The sequence below is a fragment of the Pagrus pagrus genome (genome assembly GCF_965226575.1).
Source record: "Pagrus pagrus genome assembly, chromosome: 16".
Lineage (NCBI taxonomy): Eukaryota > Metazoa > Chordata > Actinopteri > Spariformes > Sparidae > Pagrus > Pagrus pagrus.
In genome coordinates, this window is record NC_140200.1 from 13995990 (window position 1) to 14017538 (window position 21549).

General features: G+C 40.8%; 1 protein-coding gene across 1 annotated transcript; it reads left to right on the forward strand.

The window, feature by feature from the left end:
* Positions 1–1663: 1663 nt before the first annotated feature.
* apobb.1 (apolipoprotein Bb, tandem duplicate 1) lies at positions 1664–17937 on the forward strand. The gene is made up of 28 exons (XM_084377720.1): positions 1664–1770; positions 2880–2912; positions 3061–3173; positions 3275–3420; positions 3526–3673; positions 3823–3975; positions 4369–4493; positions 4606–4691; positions 4787–5231; positions 5346–5460; positions 5650–5796; positions 5879–6090; positions 6193–6388; positions 6483–6662; positions 6775–6978; positions 7088–7255; positions 7363–7568; positions 7690–7872; positions 7960–8090; positions 8212–8422; positions 8511–8683; positions 8867–9027; positions 9120–9229; positions 9319–9692; positions 9994–16026; positions 16121–16232; positions 16434–16617; positions 16711–17937. The coding sequence occupies exons 1-28, from the start codon at positions 1716–1718 to the stop codon at positions 17704–17706; spliced, it is 11400 nt and encodes a 3799-aa protein (XP_084233846.1). The 5' UTR covers positions 1664–1715; the 3' UTR covers positions 17707–17937.
* The last annotated feature ends 3612 nt before the right edge of the window (positions 17938–21549 follow it).

The following is a 21549-nucleotide window of genomic DNA, read 5'->3' on the forward strand; positions in this document are numbered from 1 at the left end:
GCCAGTGAGGCTTGGTGGGATACACCTCAGATTTTAGAGTATAAAAGTCTTTCAGCACAGACAATTGAAAATAACTACATTTATATAAATATATGAAAATCTGACATGATCAGCTGGAGCGTCTAAAATGCAAATGAAGCACAAAGTGTGTTCAGAGGCTGAAGCTCCCTTTGGACTCTATCTGTGTACATGTCGGTCAGTGCAAACACTGTCAGTATCAGGCAAACTTTTTAAAAAGGTGCTGTTGAGGATATATTGCAAAAGGCCATTACACAATGTTCAAATATAGTTATGTGATGATTTATTAAAAAAATACAAATTATATTTACGTTTTAAAAACTGCATGTTCTCTTAAACTTAGTGTGGAAAACACTGAACAATATCTGACAAAAGAAATCAGTCAAACCAAGGTGATCACTCTTTATTTATTTATTGCGTGACCTCTGCCTTCCAAAAAAACTTGACTGTTGAGCCATTTTAAAGAGCAAATCAAACTGGCTGAACCTTTGAATATTTGTAGATCAAAGTACATCATTTAACACACATTCAAGGTGGGCAAATGTTTTTAACAGTTTTCATTTGGGCCTCATGGCAGTGGAAGCTGAACAACTAGCATCTACAGAAAGTCTTTACGAGGTACAATACTGTAAGTACAATAACTACATTTATTCTAGCTGTAAAGATTAGCCTCATTCCCATTTAAAACAGCGAGGATAGTCCTAATGCGTGTATTACTGTGTTTCATTACTTTAATTAAATACTTACTTAATCATAAAATAATAAAAAGCTGATAACACCTCTAAGTACAGATTAAAAAAATAGCCCAACTCTGATGCATTTATAGCAGAGTTTGTTGATGTGAACTGTCCCTGTTGAACAAACCAGTAAATAAAATGACCAAGCCAACACCAAAGGAAGAAATGTTGCTTTGAAGTATTCTTTTCTTTTTGTTCAGTATCATCAGCAGCTGATAAGTTTACCATTGTGTCATCTAGAGAGACTTTGTGTCCAGAGCACGTCCTGATCACTCAGTGATCAGGACGGCTGTTAGCTGGTGAACTCCACTGATTGACTTAGCATTTTTACAGCAGTTCAAGAGTATTAAGCTCACTTGATTACAGTATGGACTTTTAAAGCCCTGGGTCCTAAATTTTACTCCATAAAATACCCCACTAGTTCTAACTATGGATCCAGTGAGATGTTAAATAACACACTACTGTAGTATGATCATTGTCATATGAATCATCACTACGAATCATAGAAAATCACAGGGAATATAATAGTTCTTCAATAAATGGCTTATATAGCTGACAGCAGAGAAACAGGCCTCGACATGACTGAAAACAGTAAAATCCCTTTGACCATGCTACTGCTCTTCATCTCAGTTATACTAGATGTGGTATAGTATTTTATCCAGTCTGATGTGCATTTAAATATTGTTAACGTGCATCTTTAATGCAGCTAAAAGAAAACCATTTTGAAGATTTATCAGAATTGATCAGTTTTGTAAGCCATGACTATCCTTTAAACCTTTTGCCTTTGTCCCTCCACACAGGAGGGTGGGGTGGACTTTGAGCGTTCAAAGCCCTGTCTGTGCCTCCCCTGTTCTCTGACAGAGCCCAGCTGATGGTATAAAAGTCCTGAGTAGAAGCTGAGAAAGCAGTCTCGTCTGAGTACTCGCTAACAACGAGGGAGAGAGCTTCAACGAACCCATCATGGGGGACTCAAAGCTCTGCCTTTTGCTGCTCCTTAGCACATCTGCCTTGGCTTGTAAGTAGTTCTTTTAATACATTTCTTTGAGCATTGTACATACTTAAAAGAGTATGATAGCTTTTTTGAAGTTCTTCTTTTTAAAGTTAGTATATGATCTCCCACTGTTTTGTTGTCTGCAAATTATTCAAAAATGTCCTTAATAGTATTGTATTCTTTTTGACGAACCTCTAAAAGTATCTCAGACTAAACTCAACTAATAATGATGACACTTAAGCCTTAGAATGAAATTAGATTAGCATGTTTTATGCATTTACAAAAAAGTGGTTGAAACATTTTTTTTTAAATGTAATTGTGTTGTTCAAGTCAGTGGAGTGTAGGACATTAGAGAAAGATGCACTTAAAACCAAAATATAAATAAATCTTTTAGTCTTTAAAATGTCAAGAAATTGTCAAGAGTAATCTTCACAATATCCAAGAGCCCAACGTGACATCTTCAAATTGGATCTGTTGTCTAACAAACAATCCAAAACCCAAAGACTTTTCATTTACTATCAAAAATAACAAAGAAGAGCAGCAAATTCTTAGATTTCAGAAGCTGGAACTGGTAAGTGTTTGACATTTTTGCTTGGAAAAGACTGAATTGACTGATCATTGCAACAACAACCTAATGTGTTAATGAGCTAATGTTCTACCCACTATGTTGCAAATGTGTCAGAATACAAAAAAAAAATTCAAATCAGAAAGCCTGAGCAAATTTATGGTCCTGAGTTAAACCTTTATGTAAGGGGAATACACCTAATTTTGTTGCATATTAATTTGTTTAATTTATGATGTAACTGTGAATTAACATTCCTTATGTGAACTGATCACATAAAGTTATTTGTTGAATGTGAGCAACAGGATTTCATGATACATTCCACATTAATACATGCATTTAATTACCATGAGTCACGCATTAGTTAAGCGTAACTTACCCTTATAAAGTTACAAAATAACATGTAAGTGAATGTTACCCACCTACATGTGGAGACATGCTACTATAATAATTATATCCCAGGACCTATGGATAAATGTAGTGAAGCTATATTCTATTTTATTCAACAGTCAATCTGATTCTTTTCACCTGAATTATAATAACTAAAAAATTCTGACTTCATTCTTCACAGTTGCCCAAGATAACGATCAACCAACCTGCCCACGTAAGTTACTCCAGACTACTTAATGTGATCATGATCGTATTTCATTTTTGTGTTCACGTCCAGTCTACCTATTTACAATATTTTTATGGAGGTAAATATATTGCTTTTGCATACAAAATATCTTCTAAACATTAATTTTCTCTTCCAGTGGCCAAAAGGTACAAGCCCCTGCACAAGTATGAATATCTGTATGAAGCTGAATCTCTGAATGCCATTAACGGAGCCTCATCGCTCAAGAACGGACCCAAGGGCTCTTGCAAGGTACGAGAAAGATCTCTCACAATCCTATTAAGTTAACTGTTTTGTTAAATTTTTTTGTTTTGTTCTTAAAACTTAAAACACACACGTACCTTCTCTCACAGGTTGAAATGGAAGTTCCACAGACTTGTAGTTTCATCATCCGCACCACTGGCTGTAGCCTGAGTGAGGTGGTCGACATGGACGCAGATGGCAACGCTGTGTTCGGTCCTTCACCCAGCTCTGATGCCTTTGCCATGGAAATGGAGAAGTACGTAACTCAATAAGAATCACTGATGTTTTCTATGAAACTTGAATCACTAATCTGAAATTTTGCACTGATAACTAAATTTAAATATCATACATTTTCTTACAGATATCCTCTGAAGGTTGAGGTTGATGATGTGTACAATGTGAAACTGTACCCTGAGGAGGGTGAGACAACAACCATCTTGAACATCAAGAGAGGTATCGTGTCCGCCCTGGCTGTGCCTCTGATGGAAGAAGACAAGATCAAGAACATGGTACATTTATAAACCAAGAAATTAAAAACATCTGCATGTGTTAGTACCAACTTCAAAGCAAACCATGCTGACATTTGCAGCATATATGCAAAACAACTTCCTGTTGTACATTCTAAATATAAATATATTTCTCTGATCATTCATTTCAGCCCACCATCCACGGCAAGTGCAAGACTTATTACACTGTCAACGCTAGAGAGGACATCGCAACTGACATCAGCCTCAACAGGGATCTGTCCAGATGTGACAAATTCAACCCCATCAGAGATAACACCAGCCCCCTGGCACTCATCTCTGGCATGGTAAGACGCCCAAACCTCATTGTTTGTGTTAGAAGCATTGACTTTTCATCAAATCTTCAAGAGAGATATTAAGTCCAAACTGTTGCCACTTAACAGACTCTAGAAGAAAGATATTAATGCTTCCTCAGATATCGACTGGCACTCAATATGGTTAAATATCTCCATTCATCCAGAAATCCGAGCCAGTAAATGATACGCTTTAAAATAATTCCCAGGTTTTAACTCACACCTTCAATGTTACAACAATGGAAACTCAACTATTTCTACATTTGTCAAGACAATACCAATATCTCTTACATTTGACTGAAAAGTGGTATCTAGCAAGTGCAGTTCAAACTCTGTAGCTCCTTCATTCAATGTATCTGCTAAACATGAATATTTCTCTATCCTCAGCACTACCCTCTTGCCCAGCTGGTCAGAAGCTCACAGGAATGTAACTACAAGTTTGACAATGCGAACAAACACATGACCTCCGGATCCTGTACTGAGAAACACATCCTCATTCCCTTCTCTCACAAGTAAGTCAAACCTTGTACTAAACTCTATAAAATGTTCAGTTATTTAATTGTACATACAGGTATGTCTTGTGCAAGACATCTATAGTATTTTGAACCATGTGTTTTCTTACAGGGGAGAATACGGAGTCACCAATGTTGGAAAGCAAGAACTGACCCTGGTTCAGGTTTCTCCTCACAATGACCGAGTCTTTGACCACAGTAAGCCTTGTGTTTAATTTGTATTGTTTTGATTTACAGCTGATTGGTCACTCGAGGTAACAGACTCATTATAATATGTTTCTTGTGTACCATAGGTGAGACTGTCAAGGGTCTTCACATGGAGGCTGTTGAGGACAAGAGTGTTGTCCAGGATAAAGATGCAGCTCTGAACCTCCTGAGAGAACTGGCCACTCTGCCCGAGACTGAGGGTGAGAGGAGGGCCCACCTTTTCCACAAGCTTGTCACCATGGTCCGTGGAATGAAGGTTGAGACCCTGAGTCCCGCCATTCCCGAGGCTCTTGCCGTGTCCCCTGTCCTGACCTACCAGGTTCTGGCCCAGTGTGGAACCCCTGAGTGCAGCAGTGCCATCATGCAGATCCTCAGGACTTTTGACAGCTCTGCACTTGAGGTTGATGCTGGTGTTTTTGCTATGGGACTGGTGTCCAATCCCTCTGCCCTCCTGATCAATGACATGCTTGAGATGGCCAAATACAAGCCCAGCAAGGCCATCATGTTTGCCCTGAGCAACGTTGTCAAGAGGTGAGTCAAGTTAACTACACTTCACTCCAGGTTAAATTCTGAATAATTATATATAATTTTTGTGTCAAAGAAGAAACACAAGCCTGAACTGTATGTATTTTTTTTCTTGAACAGGTTCTACAAAGCTGAAGGAAAACTGATCCCTGAGATTTACTCTGTTGCTGAGTTCATGGGTAGCCAGTTGGGTGACTGTTCTGGTGACAAGGACAACACTTTCATGACACTGAGGGTAGGCATCGCACCCAAAAGCTGAAAATAAAAAAATGAATGACAGGATTTATAAGCAGAACCTTATTTTAAATTATGCCAATTAAACAAACAAACATCAAAACCTGACCTCCACTGGATGACCTCCTAAAGCATGTCTGAATTTAGCTCTCCCCAATAAGGAAAATCCCTATTTTTGTTTTCATTCTAGGTTATTGGAAACATGGCTCCAGCTCTGGGAGCTGCTAGTCCTGCACTCAGAACCGCTGTGATCCAGTGTGTGAACCAACCAGCAGCTTCCCCAGCTGTGCAACAGGCTGCCATTCAAGTGTACAGGCTGACTCCCGTCCCTGAGGAGGCAAGTTAAATTACTTAAAGTTTTGACACATTTTTGGAATAAATTCACTGTATACTTATTTTATCTATCTTTTTGGTCACAGGGCAGAGAAGTTCTCATGCAGGTGCTCTTGGACAGTGCCAACCCCATGCAGAAGCGTATTGCTGCATACCTGGTGCTTATGAAGGACCCCCAGCCCACTGAACTGTCCCAGCTGGCTGATGCCTTGCCCAATGAGCAGGACACACAAGTCAAGAGCTTTGTGATCTCCCACATTACCAACATTCTGTCGTCCTCTGAGCCAGAGACCCAAGAGTAAGTGAAAAGCACATGCAGCTGTATATTTGCTGTTTCACAACATTTTGAGGAGGTTTTCTGATTTGATTTGAACTGTAACATTTTATTTATTTCCTACAGACTGAGACAGAAGATTCGTGATGCCCTGCAGGGTAATGAGGTCGGATCCATCATGGACCCCACCAAGTTCTCTCGTAACTACAAGATCGGATCTGTTGAGGGCAACATGATCTTTGAGGGTACCAGCTACCTGCCCAAGGAGGTCATGCTTGAAATGACTCTGAAGGCATTTGGCTATGACATTGACATGATGGAGGTAAATATTTTGAGCTGTTTTAATCAAACACATGCTTTGAGAGGATTTTTCAGTCAGCTAAATTGTGTCAACGAAAATGTTGTCACCATTACAGATTGGTATGGAGGGCAAAGGATTTGAGCCAACCGTTGAAGCCCTGTTCGGAAAGAATGGATTCTTCCCCGACACCGCCCTGAAGACAATGTACTTTGTCTCTGACAACATGCCACTGAGACTCAATGAGATCCTGCAGAACATGCTCCCTGCTCTGAAGAGAGACAGAATGAAGAGACAGGTACTCAAACCAATCTGTGAATTAATTAGACTAAAAACCGCTGTGATCAATGAATGATCAACTTCTCCAGAAGAGAAAAATCTTGTAATACAGCATGCACATCTTTCTTTAGGCCTCCCAGAACCTGATGAGGGACATTGGACGCAACCTCAACAAACTTGTGAGGGAACTGAAGACAGCACAGTCTCCCGAGGCAATGGTTTATCTGAGACTTTTGGGAAATGAACTCGGATATCTGAGGACCAACGAAATGGAGGAGATGGCCTACTCTGCTGCCATGATGATTGACAGCATGTTCAAGATGTTCCCAGCTGATGTAAGGAAGTTATCAGTAATTTTTAAAGAAAAAAACACATTGAATACATAACATTCATTTAGAAAATTCCTTGTTTATGATGTCATTTGTCTATATTTATTTACCTCAGATAATGAAGGCCCTGATGACCAAAGCTGACAACACAATTTTTGCCCACTACATCTTCATGGATAATGAATTCTTCCTGCCAACTGTCACTGGTGTGCCTCTGAGGATTGCACTGTCTGGTACTTTCACCCCTGGCATCAAGGGAGGACTTAAGATTGCTCCTGACATGGTGATTATCTTCAACATTCTCTTCAAAAACATATTTTACAACCAACTGTATGGTTCTCTATTATTCAGAAAAAACACAAGTCACTTATGTCTGTCATGTTTCCACAGAGCCAAGTTACCTTCATGCCCTCTGCTGGCATTGAGTTTGTAACTCAGGTTGGCTCCCACATGCCTGAATATGTCAGCTCTGGATTAGAGATGCACACCAACATTTTCCACGAAAGTGGGCTCAGTGCCAAGATCGCCTTTGAACGTGACAATGTCAAGTTGACCATCCCTGCTCCAATGAGTCCTACAAAGCTCATCAAAATGACGTAGGTCAAAGCAGAACTTTCAGATATTATGCAATATTCTCCAATCCACAATGTCAACTTCTCTATGTTCAATTGAAAATAGCCAAAGTCACATTTTAACTTTTCTGCACTTAAAATTCAGAAACACCTTGGTGGCAGTGACTGGATCAGAGGTGAAAACCATCCCCCCTATGGTGACAGACAAGGTTGATGTTAGTGAGTGCACTCCCGTCTTCGCTGGAATGAAATACTGCACTGCTCTGCAGTACATTGATGCTTTCTCTCAGGAGACAGCCCCCTACTTCCCCTTCACCGGAGACAGCAAGTGAGCAAAACTTTATAAACCAACAGCACTTTCTTGTTAATTACTTACCTATGACTAACTGCTGATAAATTGTTTTTTTCTAAACAGATTTGCCGTGGAACTCCACCCCACTGGTGAAGTCACTGAGTACACAGCCACTGTTGCCTACGAGCTCCTTAGGGAAGGAGAAGAGGGCCGGCAGAAGGTTGACTCTGTGAAGTTTATTCTGAGGGCTGAAGGTAATGTATAACATTGAAAATTAAGTGTGATTTATTATTTATTTATTTATTACTCAATCTGTAAAAGCTCTGGAGTTTAAAGGATTTACAAAATATGACTCTATTGGTTGGCCAACAACAGGTGCAGACCCTACTGAAGCTAGAGCCATCATGAAATACAATAGAAGGAGGAATGTCATCACCGCCGACATTCAGATCCCTGACTACGATGTGGAGGCTGGACTCAGGCTGGGTGTTGTTGATGGAAACACCAAGGGCAGGGGAACTCACTCCATCTCTCTTGACTTTATTAACAAGAACATCCCTCAGCTCTCACTGGTTGGCCGTGCCAAGTAAGAAATCAACCATTAATCCTCATGGTATAAAATTAATATCACCCTCATAACTGAGAGTATGCTAACTCTTTGTTGCATTTTTCAGTCTGAAGGCCATGAAGGAAGGTATGCTGCAGGTCCAACTTCTTGTCCCCTCAATCAACGCTGATGCCACTATCACAGCTAACATGAAGCGTGATGAAGAGCTGGAACTGGAGCTTACGAGTGACATCAAGGTCATGGCTGCCACCTCCGAGCAGAAAATCTCAATGAAATATGGTAATGCAATTTTTACTCTTTTTGTCAGAATATTGCATGGCAAGACATTGTTGTCATAATTGTTTCTTAAACAGGTGCATATAAACCCCATGCACATCCCAAACACTGCTACTTCTGGAATTGTCGACCCAAATCTATCTTCTCCTGTCTCATGACTCACTTTATTGCTCTCTATTGTTGCAGATGCCAGCAAGTTTGAGGTTGAGTTCAAGTCTGATGTGAACACTGAGACCACCAGCTTGCCATATTTCGATATGGTTGATAAGTATGGCAACGACCTTCTTGACATGCAGGTGGGGCAGACCGACATGAAGGTCCGTCACATCTTCCAGAAGTTTGTGGAGGTACGAATCTTTGATTTGACAATGATTCAGATTGTCTTTGGTGAAAATGTGAAGCATGCACAAACAACTAACTGATTGTCTTTTGTTCTTAGGCAGGAAACAACTACATGGAAAAATATGGTGCTGATGTCCCTTACATTCAGAACTTCAGAGTACCTGAAATGCCTGAGATTTCCCTGCCAGAGAAACTGTTCCTGAATACGTAAGTGTGAACGTCTCCATGATACATGTTTAAATTATATGAATATTTGCCCACAATATTTAAGCATATAACTTTTGTCTTTTTAACAGTGAAGCAAAGGCTATCTACTACTTCAACAATGAGCGCCTCACCATTGCTATCCCTTTCCCTCTTGGAGGAAAGTCAACAGAAGAGCTTAACTTCCCACCAGCTTTGACCACACCCAGCCTGTCTCTACCCCGCTTTGGACTGGAGATTGTCTCCATGGAGATTCCCATCCCAGAGCTTGTTGTACCTGAGAGCCTTTCCCTGTCTATTCCTCTTTTTGGCAAAGCTGAAGTTTCAACTCTCATGAGGAGTAACTTATACGACATGGAGGCCTCAATGGCTGCCGGCAAAGATGTTGTGGAGACACCAAGCTACTCAGCTAAGTTTGACGTGAAAGGAACCTCCCCAATTGACATCCTCTCAGTAAAGATTGAAGGTATTTCATAATTAATGTCATTCAGAAATTTGAATGTCCATATTTAACATAGTGATTTGTTGTTCACCCTTGGTAGGACGGTTTTCAGTTAGAGTTTTCAATATCCATTGATATGAAACAATGCAACTTAATTTCAGATATAGTTTTCTCTGAAGAAAACTACACTGTAGTGGTGTAATGTGCATTTCTGCTCTGTGTATGATATACAAGCAAACACATTTTAAAAGTTTGTCAAAAAACTAAGCACACTATGCAATTATCAGTTATCAATCATCTTTTCTTCTGTTGTGTTTTTTTTTAGGCTCTGGTATGTTGGCCACCACTGATTCCATCATGGCCAATTTGAAAAGCTCTTTGGCCCATAAATTCATTGAAGCCAGTTTTAACATTGTTGAAGAGGCAACGATGACAGACAAAATCAACTTGAAATCAAGCAGCAAGATTGAAGCCACCAGTCCATTCGGTCTCAACATTGCACTAGAGCACACTGCTATGACTGGAATCAACACTGAAGAAATCTCTGCTGACAGCAACTTTGAGGGTATGTTCAAGGCTGGACCCATGTATGGCAAGACCATTTCAACCCAATCATTCGCCATCTTCCCCTTCAGGCCAGAGGCAAAGATTGATTCATCTGTTCAGATTGACTCCACCATTGTTCAGGCCCAGAACACAATTGCAGCAAGCCTTGCCAATGGTGAATTCTCAGTTGTGTCTAACACCAATGCCTTTGAAGACACCTTTACCAATGTTGCTGAGCTTTCCTTCAAAGACAGCAAGCTGTCACTGAAGTCTGATGCAAATGCTCTTGCTCTTGGTATCAAGATTCGCAACCAGGCCGAAGCCTCTGCTGGCGCTGGTGAAGTTGTCATGAGAATGGAGACAAATGCAGATTATTCTGATAATCGTGTTTACTCTCTGCTGACTGCCTCCCTTGATGCCAATGGTCTGACTGTAAACAGTGATGCCACCATGAAGCTCCTTGAAAATGAGGCTACTCACAAGGCTGCACTGAGAATGAACAAGGATGGTGTGACCACCACTGGAACAACCACCCTCCAGAGCCCCCTGGCCCTTGAAAACACCTTCAATGCTGAGCTTGATGCTTCAAGGGTGACTCTATCCATTACCAATAAGGCTGCAATGAGTGACATCAAAGTTGATAATGCCAACAGTCTGACCATTACTCTCTCTAGCCTTGACTTCAACTCAAAGGCTGAAGCCATCGCAAGCGAGTATGCCTCTTACATTCATGATATCTCCATTGACCTGAAACCCTACACTGTTTCTGCAAATGTTAATAACAACCTGAAACTTCTGGAGGCCAACTTCATTAATGAGGCTCAGTTGCAGGCAGAGCTGTACAAGATCGACTTGATTGGCAGCCTGAAAGCCATCTATGGTGAGGAAGAGATCAAGCACACCTATCAGGTAAATTATGCCGATATGACTGCTAACGCAAAGTGCAGCACCACTGGAAAAGTCTTTGGAACTCACATGAGCCACAACACCGAGCTTGAAGTTGTTGGTCTTGCTGCCAGGTTCACCAATGATGCCCGCTTCAACTCACAGCCAATGCGCTTTGACCACACCATCCGTTGCAGCATTGTGCCTTTTGATTTCAACCTTGATGCTATTTTCAATGCTGATGGAGACATGACCATGTATGGAAAACAAAGTGCTCAGCTCTATGGCAAGTTCCTCCTGAGAGCACAACCCCTGGCTTTTGCTAGCTCACACGAATGCAGGGCTTCAGTAACCCAGCAGCTAGATAACGGGTTTTCCCTTGAGACCACATTTGACACCAATATGGATAATGTTCTGTCACTCACAGAGCAGAAGACCAGTTTTAGAATGAAGTCTAAACTGAATGAGCACGGCTTCAATCAGGAGATGAGTGTTTACAATACTCCTGAGAGAATGGGAATGGAACTTTCTGGCACAATCCTCACAAACATCCTCAACACAGACTCCACAGAAAACCAGGACTTTGCTCTCTCTGGCTTCATTAAGTATGACAAGAGCACAGATAGTCAGATAATTAAGTTGCCTCTAATTGAAAGTCTGCCTGTCTTCGTGGAAAGCTTTAAGGGCTTTGTTGTGCGTATTGCTGAGACACTGCAAGACTACATCAACAATGAGCAGATGAGGGCCAGACTTGAGGCTCTTCCTCAGCATGTTAGTGACTTTGTTTCTCAACTGAATGTAGAAGACAAACTAATTCAGCTGAAGCAGTTTTTCAATGATTTTACTCAAGACTACGTCATCACCATGGAAGATGTGGAGGCTTCTTTGACAAACCTGAAGGTTACTGTAGAGAAATTGCTGGATGATCTTAGTGTCTACATTCAAAACTTTGCTGGTATGATAAAGGAGATGATTGTTAGTAACAACCTACTCGAAACCCTTATTCAGAAGATTCAGGAACAGCTGAATGCTATTAACGAGGAGTTTGACATCAAGGCTATGGTTGTGTCTGTGATTGATACCATGAGGGAGATGATCCAGCAGATTGACCTGGAAAGACTGGAGGGCAGCAGCATTGCATTCCTGCGTGATATTGATGCCAAGTATGAAATCATGGCTACACTACAGAGAATCATGATTGACGTGAAACGAAGGATTGAGACATTTGACATGCAGACATTTGTTGATGAGCTGAAGAGATTTGTTTCATCCATCCACCTTAGAGGTCCCATTGATGCACTAGTGAGTTGGATGCCCACAAAGATTTTCAGCGATATGACAGATTATATAAGGGAAATGATTCAGGAACTTGACATTGTAGGCAAGATCAACACATTCTATGCTAAGATGAGAGAGCTGATTGTAAAGTATGAGGCTGACACAAAGGTTCAAGCTATCTTGGAAGGTGCTGTGGAGCTCATCAAGCAGTTCAGAATTGAGGAAACCATCAGGAACGTAGCCAAGATGGTGATGGACGCAGACATTCCCACTAAATTCACGCAAGTCTTCCAGAGTGCTATCAATTACTTGAAAACAACTGAGGTTAAGGATATAATTGAAGGGCTGAATATGTATCTTGAAACTCTTGTGACTAAGCTGAAGTCATTGGAATACAATGACTTTGTGGATGTTGCTAATCAATATATTGCTGAGTACACAGCTTACTTGAATGAGTTGATCAGGACTCTTGAAATCCCCCAGAAGCTTGAGGCAACAAGAGATTTTGTCAACGCTGTTTTATCCTCTGGTAGAGGCTTTCTGGAACGCCTGAGAGAAATCAAGGTTGCAGAAATTATTAAATCTACAAAGGATATCATTGACACGCTTGTGTTTGATAACCTTAAGGCATTTGCTGACTATATAAAACAAGAAATTACAAATCTTGATGTCAATGCTAAGATTCAGCCCTTGCTGAGACTTGTCAATAATTTATACAGAACAGCCGCAGACATCACCAAACATTGGTTCCGCATAGGGTTTGACATTGTTCAAGACATGGTCACTGATCAGAAAATCATCAGCGAGATTCAGCAAATCATTAACAGCCTCATTACTGAACTTAGGAAAGCTGAGTTAAACATACCATCCTTCACCATTCCTCTCACTGATCTTGTTGTGCCCTCAATGGAGTTCAGCATGGCTAAGCTTCGTCAGTTTGAAATCCCACCACAGCTGGACATCCCGGAGTTCACCATCCTGGGCTCCTACACTGTGAAAGCCACCACAATTTCTGTTGATGACATCAAGCAGAGAATAATTGAACTAATTGATTTCATTGTAAACTTTGAGATCAACATGCCTGATGTGGATGCTTTCTTTGGAGACCTGACTTTGAGCTACCTTCCTCCCATGCCTGAGATTACCTTCCCAGAAATGGCTCTTCCTGAGGTCTCGTTCCCTACCATCCCCCAAGTTCCAGTCGAAAAGCTTTTAAAGTCTCTTCAACTTCCTGATATCAAGCTGCCAACCATTCCAAGTGAGCTCATGGTCCCATGCTTTGGTAAACTCTATGGTGAGATCAAATTCCAAACTCCCATCTACAATGTCAAGACATCTGCAGAGTTCCAGAACTCTACTGAGAGTGATGTGACACCCACATTCACTGGATTCCTTACTTCCCAGGCCACATCTCCAAGTTTTGAATTTTTCAATTACAAACTTGATGCCACTGCTCGTCTTGCCATCCCAAAAATGAGTCGTGTCGTCTTTGCAGAGACACTTAAGTTGAACCACCTTGTTCTTGGAGTTGAACATCAGGGATCTGTCACTCTTTACGGCCTATCAGGCCAGGCCCAAGCCAAAACTACAATTAAGGTTGCCACTACACCTTACACTGCCGACTTTATGAACACAGCCTTTATTGCCATGGAAGAAGGAATGTCTGCCTCTCTTGATACAACTTACAATCATCTCGTGGTCCTCCCAATGCCAATCAATTTCAGAAGTGAGGTCACTGTAACCCAGAAAGCAATTGTTCGTCAAGATGGCTACACCATCACTCTAACAGCTGACAATTCAGGAAATGGCAAATTTGATGATAAAGATGGCAACCACAAGAGCAATTTGCAGATGTCACTCACTCCCAGCATTTTCACTCTCACTTTCTCTGGTGACACAGACTCCTCTATCTTCAAGATGAAACAGCAAATTGCTGCTGAATGTGGCACCCTTACATACTTCAAGTTTACTGTCCGCAATGAGGCAGAGGCACCAGTTATTAAGAACAGTCTTTTTGTAGCATCTGGACAAGGCAGCCTTTATGATATGAAGATTGAGCTGAAAGCAAACCATGACACAGAACTGGTTGGTGCAATCAGTGGAGTCCTGTCCAACGGAATCAACTTTGTAGCCCGACCCGTTGAGTTGGTCTTTGATTTCCAAAACAAAGGAAATGTCAAGCTCAACATTTTTGATACACTGACTGGTAAGATTGACCTGCAGAATGATTACTCTGCTATGTTCAAACCTGACAGCCAACAGATAAACACCGTGGCTCTGGCTCGTCTTAATCAGTATAAAATGTTCTACAACTTCACTGTTGACAACAATGCAAATGAGGCTGGCGTCTTTGTTGCAATGGACGGTGAGGCCAATCTTGACTTCCTGACATCCCCCATCAGCATTCCTGAGATTGACCTGCCTTTTGTTGACTTCCGTACTCCAGCTATAAGTGATCTGAACTTGTATGAGCAGACTGTATTGAAGGACATTTTGACTACCACTGAGCAGACTTTTGATGTGGATGCCAAGGTTGTTTACAAGAAAAGCCAAGCTGCACCCCTTGTTGATATGATGGGTCTGGTCATGATTCCCTCTGTGGGTGACCTGATCACAGAACTGTCTTTCAAGTCTGCCATCATTAATCTGAATGCCAATGCTGGACTGTATACTGATGATGATCTTGTCTTCCGTCTGGGAGCTACCACTGCCTCTGTGTTTGAGAGTCTGAAAGCTAAACTTGACGGCACCACCAGTCTGACCACCAAGAGAGGAATCAAATTGGCCAACTCCCTGTCCCTCGAAAATCCTCACATTGAAGGCACTCATGATAGCACTATCTCTATGAGCACTGAAACTTTTGAAACTGCCGTCTCTGTGGCGACTGTTGCAAAGATTGCACTGCCCATACTCAACCTGGAAGCAAACCAACAACTGCTTGCAGACACCAAAACTAAACCAAATGCAGTCTCAACCTTGAGAATGAAAGGTGATTTTAACATCCCTGTGATCAAGGCTGTTGGGAAGGCTGAGGCAGAGCACAGTCTGAAGCTGGAGGGAACCTTTGAGTATGTTTCCATGGAGTCATCCACTAAGGCAAACATGGACGGCACAGTGCTCGATGACTATCTACTTTTGGGAGTTCTGGATAATGATGTCAATCTGTATCTGAATAGCGATGGCCTACGCTCCACCTCCAAGGTTATTGCAGATGCCAAACTTAACTATGGCACCACCAAAGTCATTGGCATGGATATCAATGAGAATCTTGCTGTTGAAGCCTCCCTGAGCCGCGTGTATGCATTGCTGAAGTATAATGGCAACAACGAGGCAAACTTGTTCAATTTCAACACCAATGGAAAACATTTTGCCCAGGCGACAATTGATCTTGCACCAATCTCTTCCTTGACTGCTGATATTGAGATTGATATTTCTCAGCCAAGCAACCTGGGTGACCTCTCCATCTTTGACAAGACTGTTGCTGAAATGACAGCTGCTAATCAGAAGATGTCTACCAGTTTCAAGTTTGTCAGCCCACTGTACACCACAGGCCTGACAGCTGAAGTAGAAGGCAGTGCTCCTGTCTTCAAAGTCACCTTTAAGTCCTCTGCCACCTCTGTCATTGTCTTCTTGGAATATGACCTGGATGGTGAGTTGATAAACTTCCCTGAACATCTTTACCTGTTTTATGTTGAAAGCATTGGTGAGCACTAAATCTTGCAAAAAATAATTTCTTTCAATAGGTTCAACTACTACAAACTTTGAGAATGAAGCTCTGAACATTATTAGCAAGATTGTCCTGACACACGCTGACCTGACCATGGATGTCAACCATGTCATTATGCAAGCCTTGAGGTAACAATCTATGTTTGTTTTACTATATATTAAACAATTACTTCTGCTATTCAATGTTTAAAGTAATTAACTCCCTTTTTGACATTTTAAAGGAAAGCGACATGATGATGGCAGATAAATATTCAATCTTAATTAGATTTCTTCCTTCACGTCAAGAATTTATTGTGATTTTTTATTTGAAATGCTTTCTTTCTTTTCCAGTGACTCTCGTTATACTCTGAATGTGGACATCACCAGCCCTACTTTCACTGATGCGAACCTTCGTTATGCTGCTCAAAGAGACGGTATCAGTGCCTCCGTATCTACCCCCTCCACTGGCTTCCTTGGCCTTCAGTTCAATGGCAGAGTCCCTCAGATGAGTGCAAGACTCTTTGGTCGTTATCCTGTGAGTATCATTAACATGACCTTTTTGATAGGATTGAAAACACTAAAATAAAAGAATATCGCAAAAATATTAATTTTTTCTTCTATTCAACAGTCTGCCCCAGAGGTTGATGTGGACATGCTCGTCATCAGATCATCTTCTAAGGATGCTGATAAGATGACCCTACAGATTGCCTACAACATGGAGGCACCCAAAGCAATGCTGTCTGAACTGAAGACAAGACTGCCTTCCATCATCTCTACATTTACAATGTTTGCTGACAAGTACCAGATTACAACAAAGATGGAGGAGTTGAAGAACCTTGTTGTTAACCGCATCAGCGAGGCCTATGATGCCGCAATCAACTACGATGTCCAAATGAGCCAGCTGTCAATCTTCTTTAGAAACATTATTGTCCAGTACCAGCAGACTGTCCAGGTCTTCTTGGATGCTCTCATCAATGTCTTAAGGGAGACCCAATTCAAACTGCCTGGGTCTGATGAGATGACCACTCTCCCCGAGGTTCTGAAGAAGCTGACCAGCAGCATTGCTGCTATGCTAGATATGGCCATCCAGACTATCTCTGAGAACATGGAGGTCTACTATAACTCCTTTGTTGAGAACATCAGCAGTATAAAATTGCGCATGCCAGTTGGTGATGCAATCACTATAAATGAGATTGTGGATCAGGTCAAAACAGTTTTCAAGAAAGTCTTTGATGAACTGGTGGACTTTGTGAAAAATATGGAGAGTCTTGACACAATGCTAGCAAAGATTGGTGAGACTCTGAAGGCTGTTGTGGATAAATCTCAAGAGTTTGTTGACTCTGTCAAGTCTGACTATTTAGATTCAGTGTTTGTTAACATCAATGTCCTCTATCGTAACCTTATCACAGCCTTAAAGAATGTTGTTGACAAGATCTCTGCCTTCAATATGGAGGATCTGAACAACATAGTTAATAACATTATGGATGTGTGCATTTATGTAGTACGCACGTTTAATGACACTGTTTCTGGTATCATGCAGCAAGCTTCAGAGGAGGCTCAAACCTACATTAAAATTAGCGAAGGAAGGCTTGAGATTGACCTTCCATTTCCCTTCCAACAGTGAGGTACCCTCACAGTCCATCAAGTCCATATGAAACACTGCCATCTGTTCAAAACACATGCTTGGAAGGAGTATGGACCATTAGCTCTATAACCATATTTATAACAATGAGATTAACAAAAACACCTGTTTAATTTAGATGGTTTACTGTGTACAAACATTGAAAATGTTAGTTTTGCTCAAACTCATGTTCCAACAAAGAGTGAAAAGCATCAATAAAAAACATCAATGCAATTTAAGTGTCTGATTTCCTTCTTCGTGGCCTTTTTGGAATTCCCTTTCACACTTTACATAAGAGAGAGCAACTCATCAAAATTGTATTAAATTCATTTGTAGAGATATAATTTATTGGTATTTTTAGTAAACTGCAAATCTGCAAAACTTACAAATTATTTGATTTAATCACGTAGTGAAGTCACTAATTATTACTGATGTATTTTAGTGTGTTTATGCTGTTGTTGTCACCCAAATATATGTCTACAAAATATACACATGCACTGTATACTTCTAAGCGGTTCCAGCACTAACAAGATAAAACAACACAAAAAAGAATTAATACAAATAATAGTCTGTTAGGTTGCCAGTAACTCAAGAGCAACAGACAGATATACAAAAAATATTCATCGCTCTGCAATATTTAGGACCATGACACACTAACCGGACCACAAAGAACTAGCACTCGCATATGCCAGCTGGGTATACTCTGCATCACCTGACAGCTGATCAACATGCACATGCTGTACGTTCTGAGCCTGTTTCAGAGTAGTCAGTAGTCTGTGTAATCGTAGTCTGGTAAAAAACTTGCAACTGCAACTGAAAAGCATATTTGCACTTGAGACAGCTTCTATGATAAAAATATCTTAAAGGTAAATGGCTGCAGACAGTAGAGGTCCTTAGTCTCCTCCAAATATTAAGTAACAGGGTGTTACTAAAGAGCTACAGAATAAATTGTGCAGGGATTGTGTTTATAGGTGATCTTGGAGGAAAAAAAAAACAGCAACAACAACAAAAGAAAATGGCTTCCGAGAGTACCCAGGTTTGCAATTTGGTAGGAATGAACAGATTCTGACTTGGTTTGACTCAGCACATCAGCCCAGCATGGCAGGGATTTGCATTTCCACAACAGCAGGACTACATGCTTCTTTACTTACTGATGTGCTTGTCTTGAGTAGTGGTCAAAGAAGCAGCTGTAAATACTCCCTGCGTCATTCAAAAGAATGAACAGAATGATCAGACCACAGGATTGAGAAAGGATAATTACACCTACATGGCACAAAATACTCACAGCTACAAATTAACACATTTGCACTGCTCTTTAAAGCAATTTGACACTATTAATCATGATATTTTGTTAGCCAAATTAAAACACTACAGTATCGCAGTGTGTGCCATGTCAGCCTTGTTTGTGTTTGTTTCCTGTTGTTTTTTCCCGACCTGTTTCCCCCTTCCTTTTCCCTCACCTGCTCCTTCCCAGTGCGTTTGCTCGTGACTATGGTTTGCCGCTGCAGCAGAAAGACACACCTGAGCTTCATCAACTCATCAACAGCCACTACAAAACCCTGGTCTCCACTTCACTTCGGTACCGGATTGTTCTGTCTCGACTGGTGATTCTCTGGTGTTCTTTCATTGTGACTTATCTTGTGTGTTTTTGGATGCCTTTGTTTGACACAGTTTAACCCAGTGAGACCACTCAAGCCTGCAACTTGTCTCCTGCTCACCTGTCTGCCTTTGTCTTCGTCATTCCCCTTTATTGTTAAAATAAACCCTTTTGACTTAAAATCCTCGTCTCTCTGCTTTTGGGTAGACCAATACCAAAACCTAACCCTACAGTTTCCAAGTTGATACACTGAAGTGGTTACATGAAAAGAGAAGCAACATGTATGAATAAATGGATCTGCTTCAACTATTTTTTAATGCATATAACATGGATCTATTCTAGGATCCTTGTTTCTTATTCACATCAAGAATTTTTCATTCATTTGTACATTTTCTTTTGCCATTTGGTTCACGGATGATATCAACATAATTTTATCACATACTCACTTATATACTCAGGTGCACTTTGGCCTCACTCCAGAGAGGGTCCATCTTGGGTATTTAAACTGGTAATGGAAAAGCAAATCAGTGCTGCATGGTTTGACTCGACGCATCCAAGAGTGCCAGTGGAAAAGCCATACTTTCGTTGATCCCGTCCATGTGAAGTACACCTGTATATTACCCACTACCAATGGTGTCGCACTATTCTACTGATCTACAGGTGGCAATAACACAGCAAGAATGCACCAGTGAAAGCAGACTACAAACTAATATACTTGGATGTAAATAATGCTGGATTCAAAATACTACTAAAACTCAAAAATATTTTATGAGGAAGGAAATGCACTTTTTTGGTTTCCAAGAAAACTTCACAGGACAGCTGATAGGTAGCCTGTTGCCCTTCCAGGGTGGAGCAGACCCAGACAGAAAACTGATCATTGTCTTCATTGCCATCTACTGGTGTACATGTGGAGTGGCTACTTGTCAAACCAAGTCACATTACACAGTATAAGGGCTAATATCAAAATATAGCAGCTCGACATGTGACGGCCCCTGCCTTTGTGATATTTGGTTGTTGTGGACAAGTTACTGTGTCGTACTGTTTCTCTATAAAGGTGGAGGAGGTAGCAGTAGCCAACCTGATGTGCCATCTGTGCCATCTGCATATATGCCTCATCAAGCCACCTGAGTTAAAGACAATATATTCCTGGATTTTTTGCAAACACTCAAAAATAATTACCAGGCTATGAAAGACAACTGATAAGATCCACTAACATACAATCAAAAGTCAAGGATGGCATTAACATTGTAACATCCTCTCTTCTGGCCTACCAGCGCAAACACACTCGTACTGATCAGCTTTTGAGTTTTTACTGCTTTACTTTTATCTTTGCATCTAGAAACAGAGGTGATCTTCTTATTTTCCTCATAATTTGTCCACCGTGGGCCCAAAAAGATTCCTATCACTGTCTATGATTCATGAGCTGTATCAGAGCTGTACCACAGTGGTTTTTAGGCATTTTTAAAAAAAAGTTTTTTTACTTTACATTATTCCAATATCACACTTATCACATATCACACATCACATGTAGAAAGTGCCCTGTCTTTACAAGTATCCAAGAAATGCATTAGTGTATTTTATAGCGCCCTAAATCCCAGTTCATCTCTAACCTCCCAAGCTATAAGCAGGCCTGGAAGAGATAGTTTGGCAATATAGACCGGCAGGAAAGGTGGATACAGGCTATGGAGAGTTTTATCTGTAATCGAACCAAATTTATTTAGTTTATAATTTTACATTGCACATACAGTACATAACACCTGCTCTTAAGATGCTAATGTGTCTCCACTTTGTTGTTAGTGTAAATTCTGGACATGTGTGAAGCTACAAAGATGCTGGTCTGGTATTATTATTATTAGATAGACCCAATGTGCCTCTTTCTTGGTGTTCCAGATGGACATGTAAATATCAAACACAAGAGACTGTTCAAGCTACTGACTTTTGCCACTAAAAAAGAATATTTAGCTTTTCTGGAACAAGGATGTTGCTCCTACAGAGAAGTCGTGGCACAATCTTATAATGGAGTATATTGCCAATGAATACATCACATGTATGCTTACCTTTACTGTGGCAAAACATCCCTCCTGTAACTGTGCTGTTGGTTTACATATTTGTCTTTTGTTCCCTTTCTCTGTTGTGGGGGACAAAGAAGCTTGGGGATGGATAAAATGCACACGTCTGAGCTGTTCTCTTCTGTATTCAGTGTTTATATGAAAAATGCAATAAACATATTCTACAGGGGAAAAAAATGT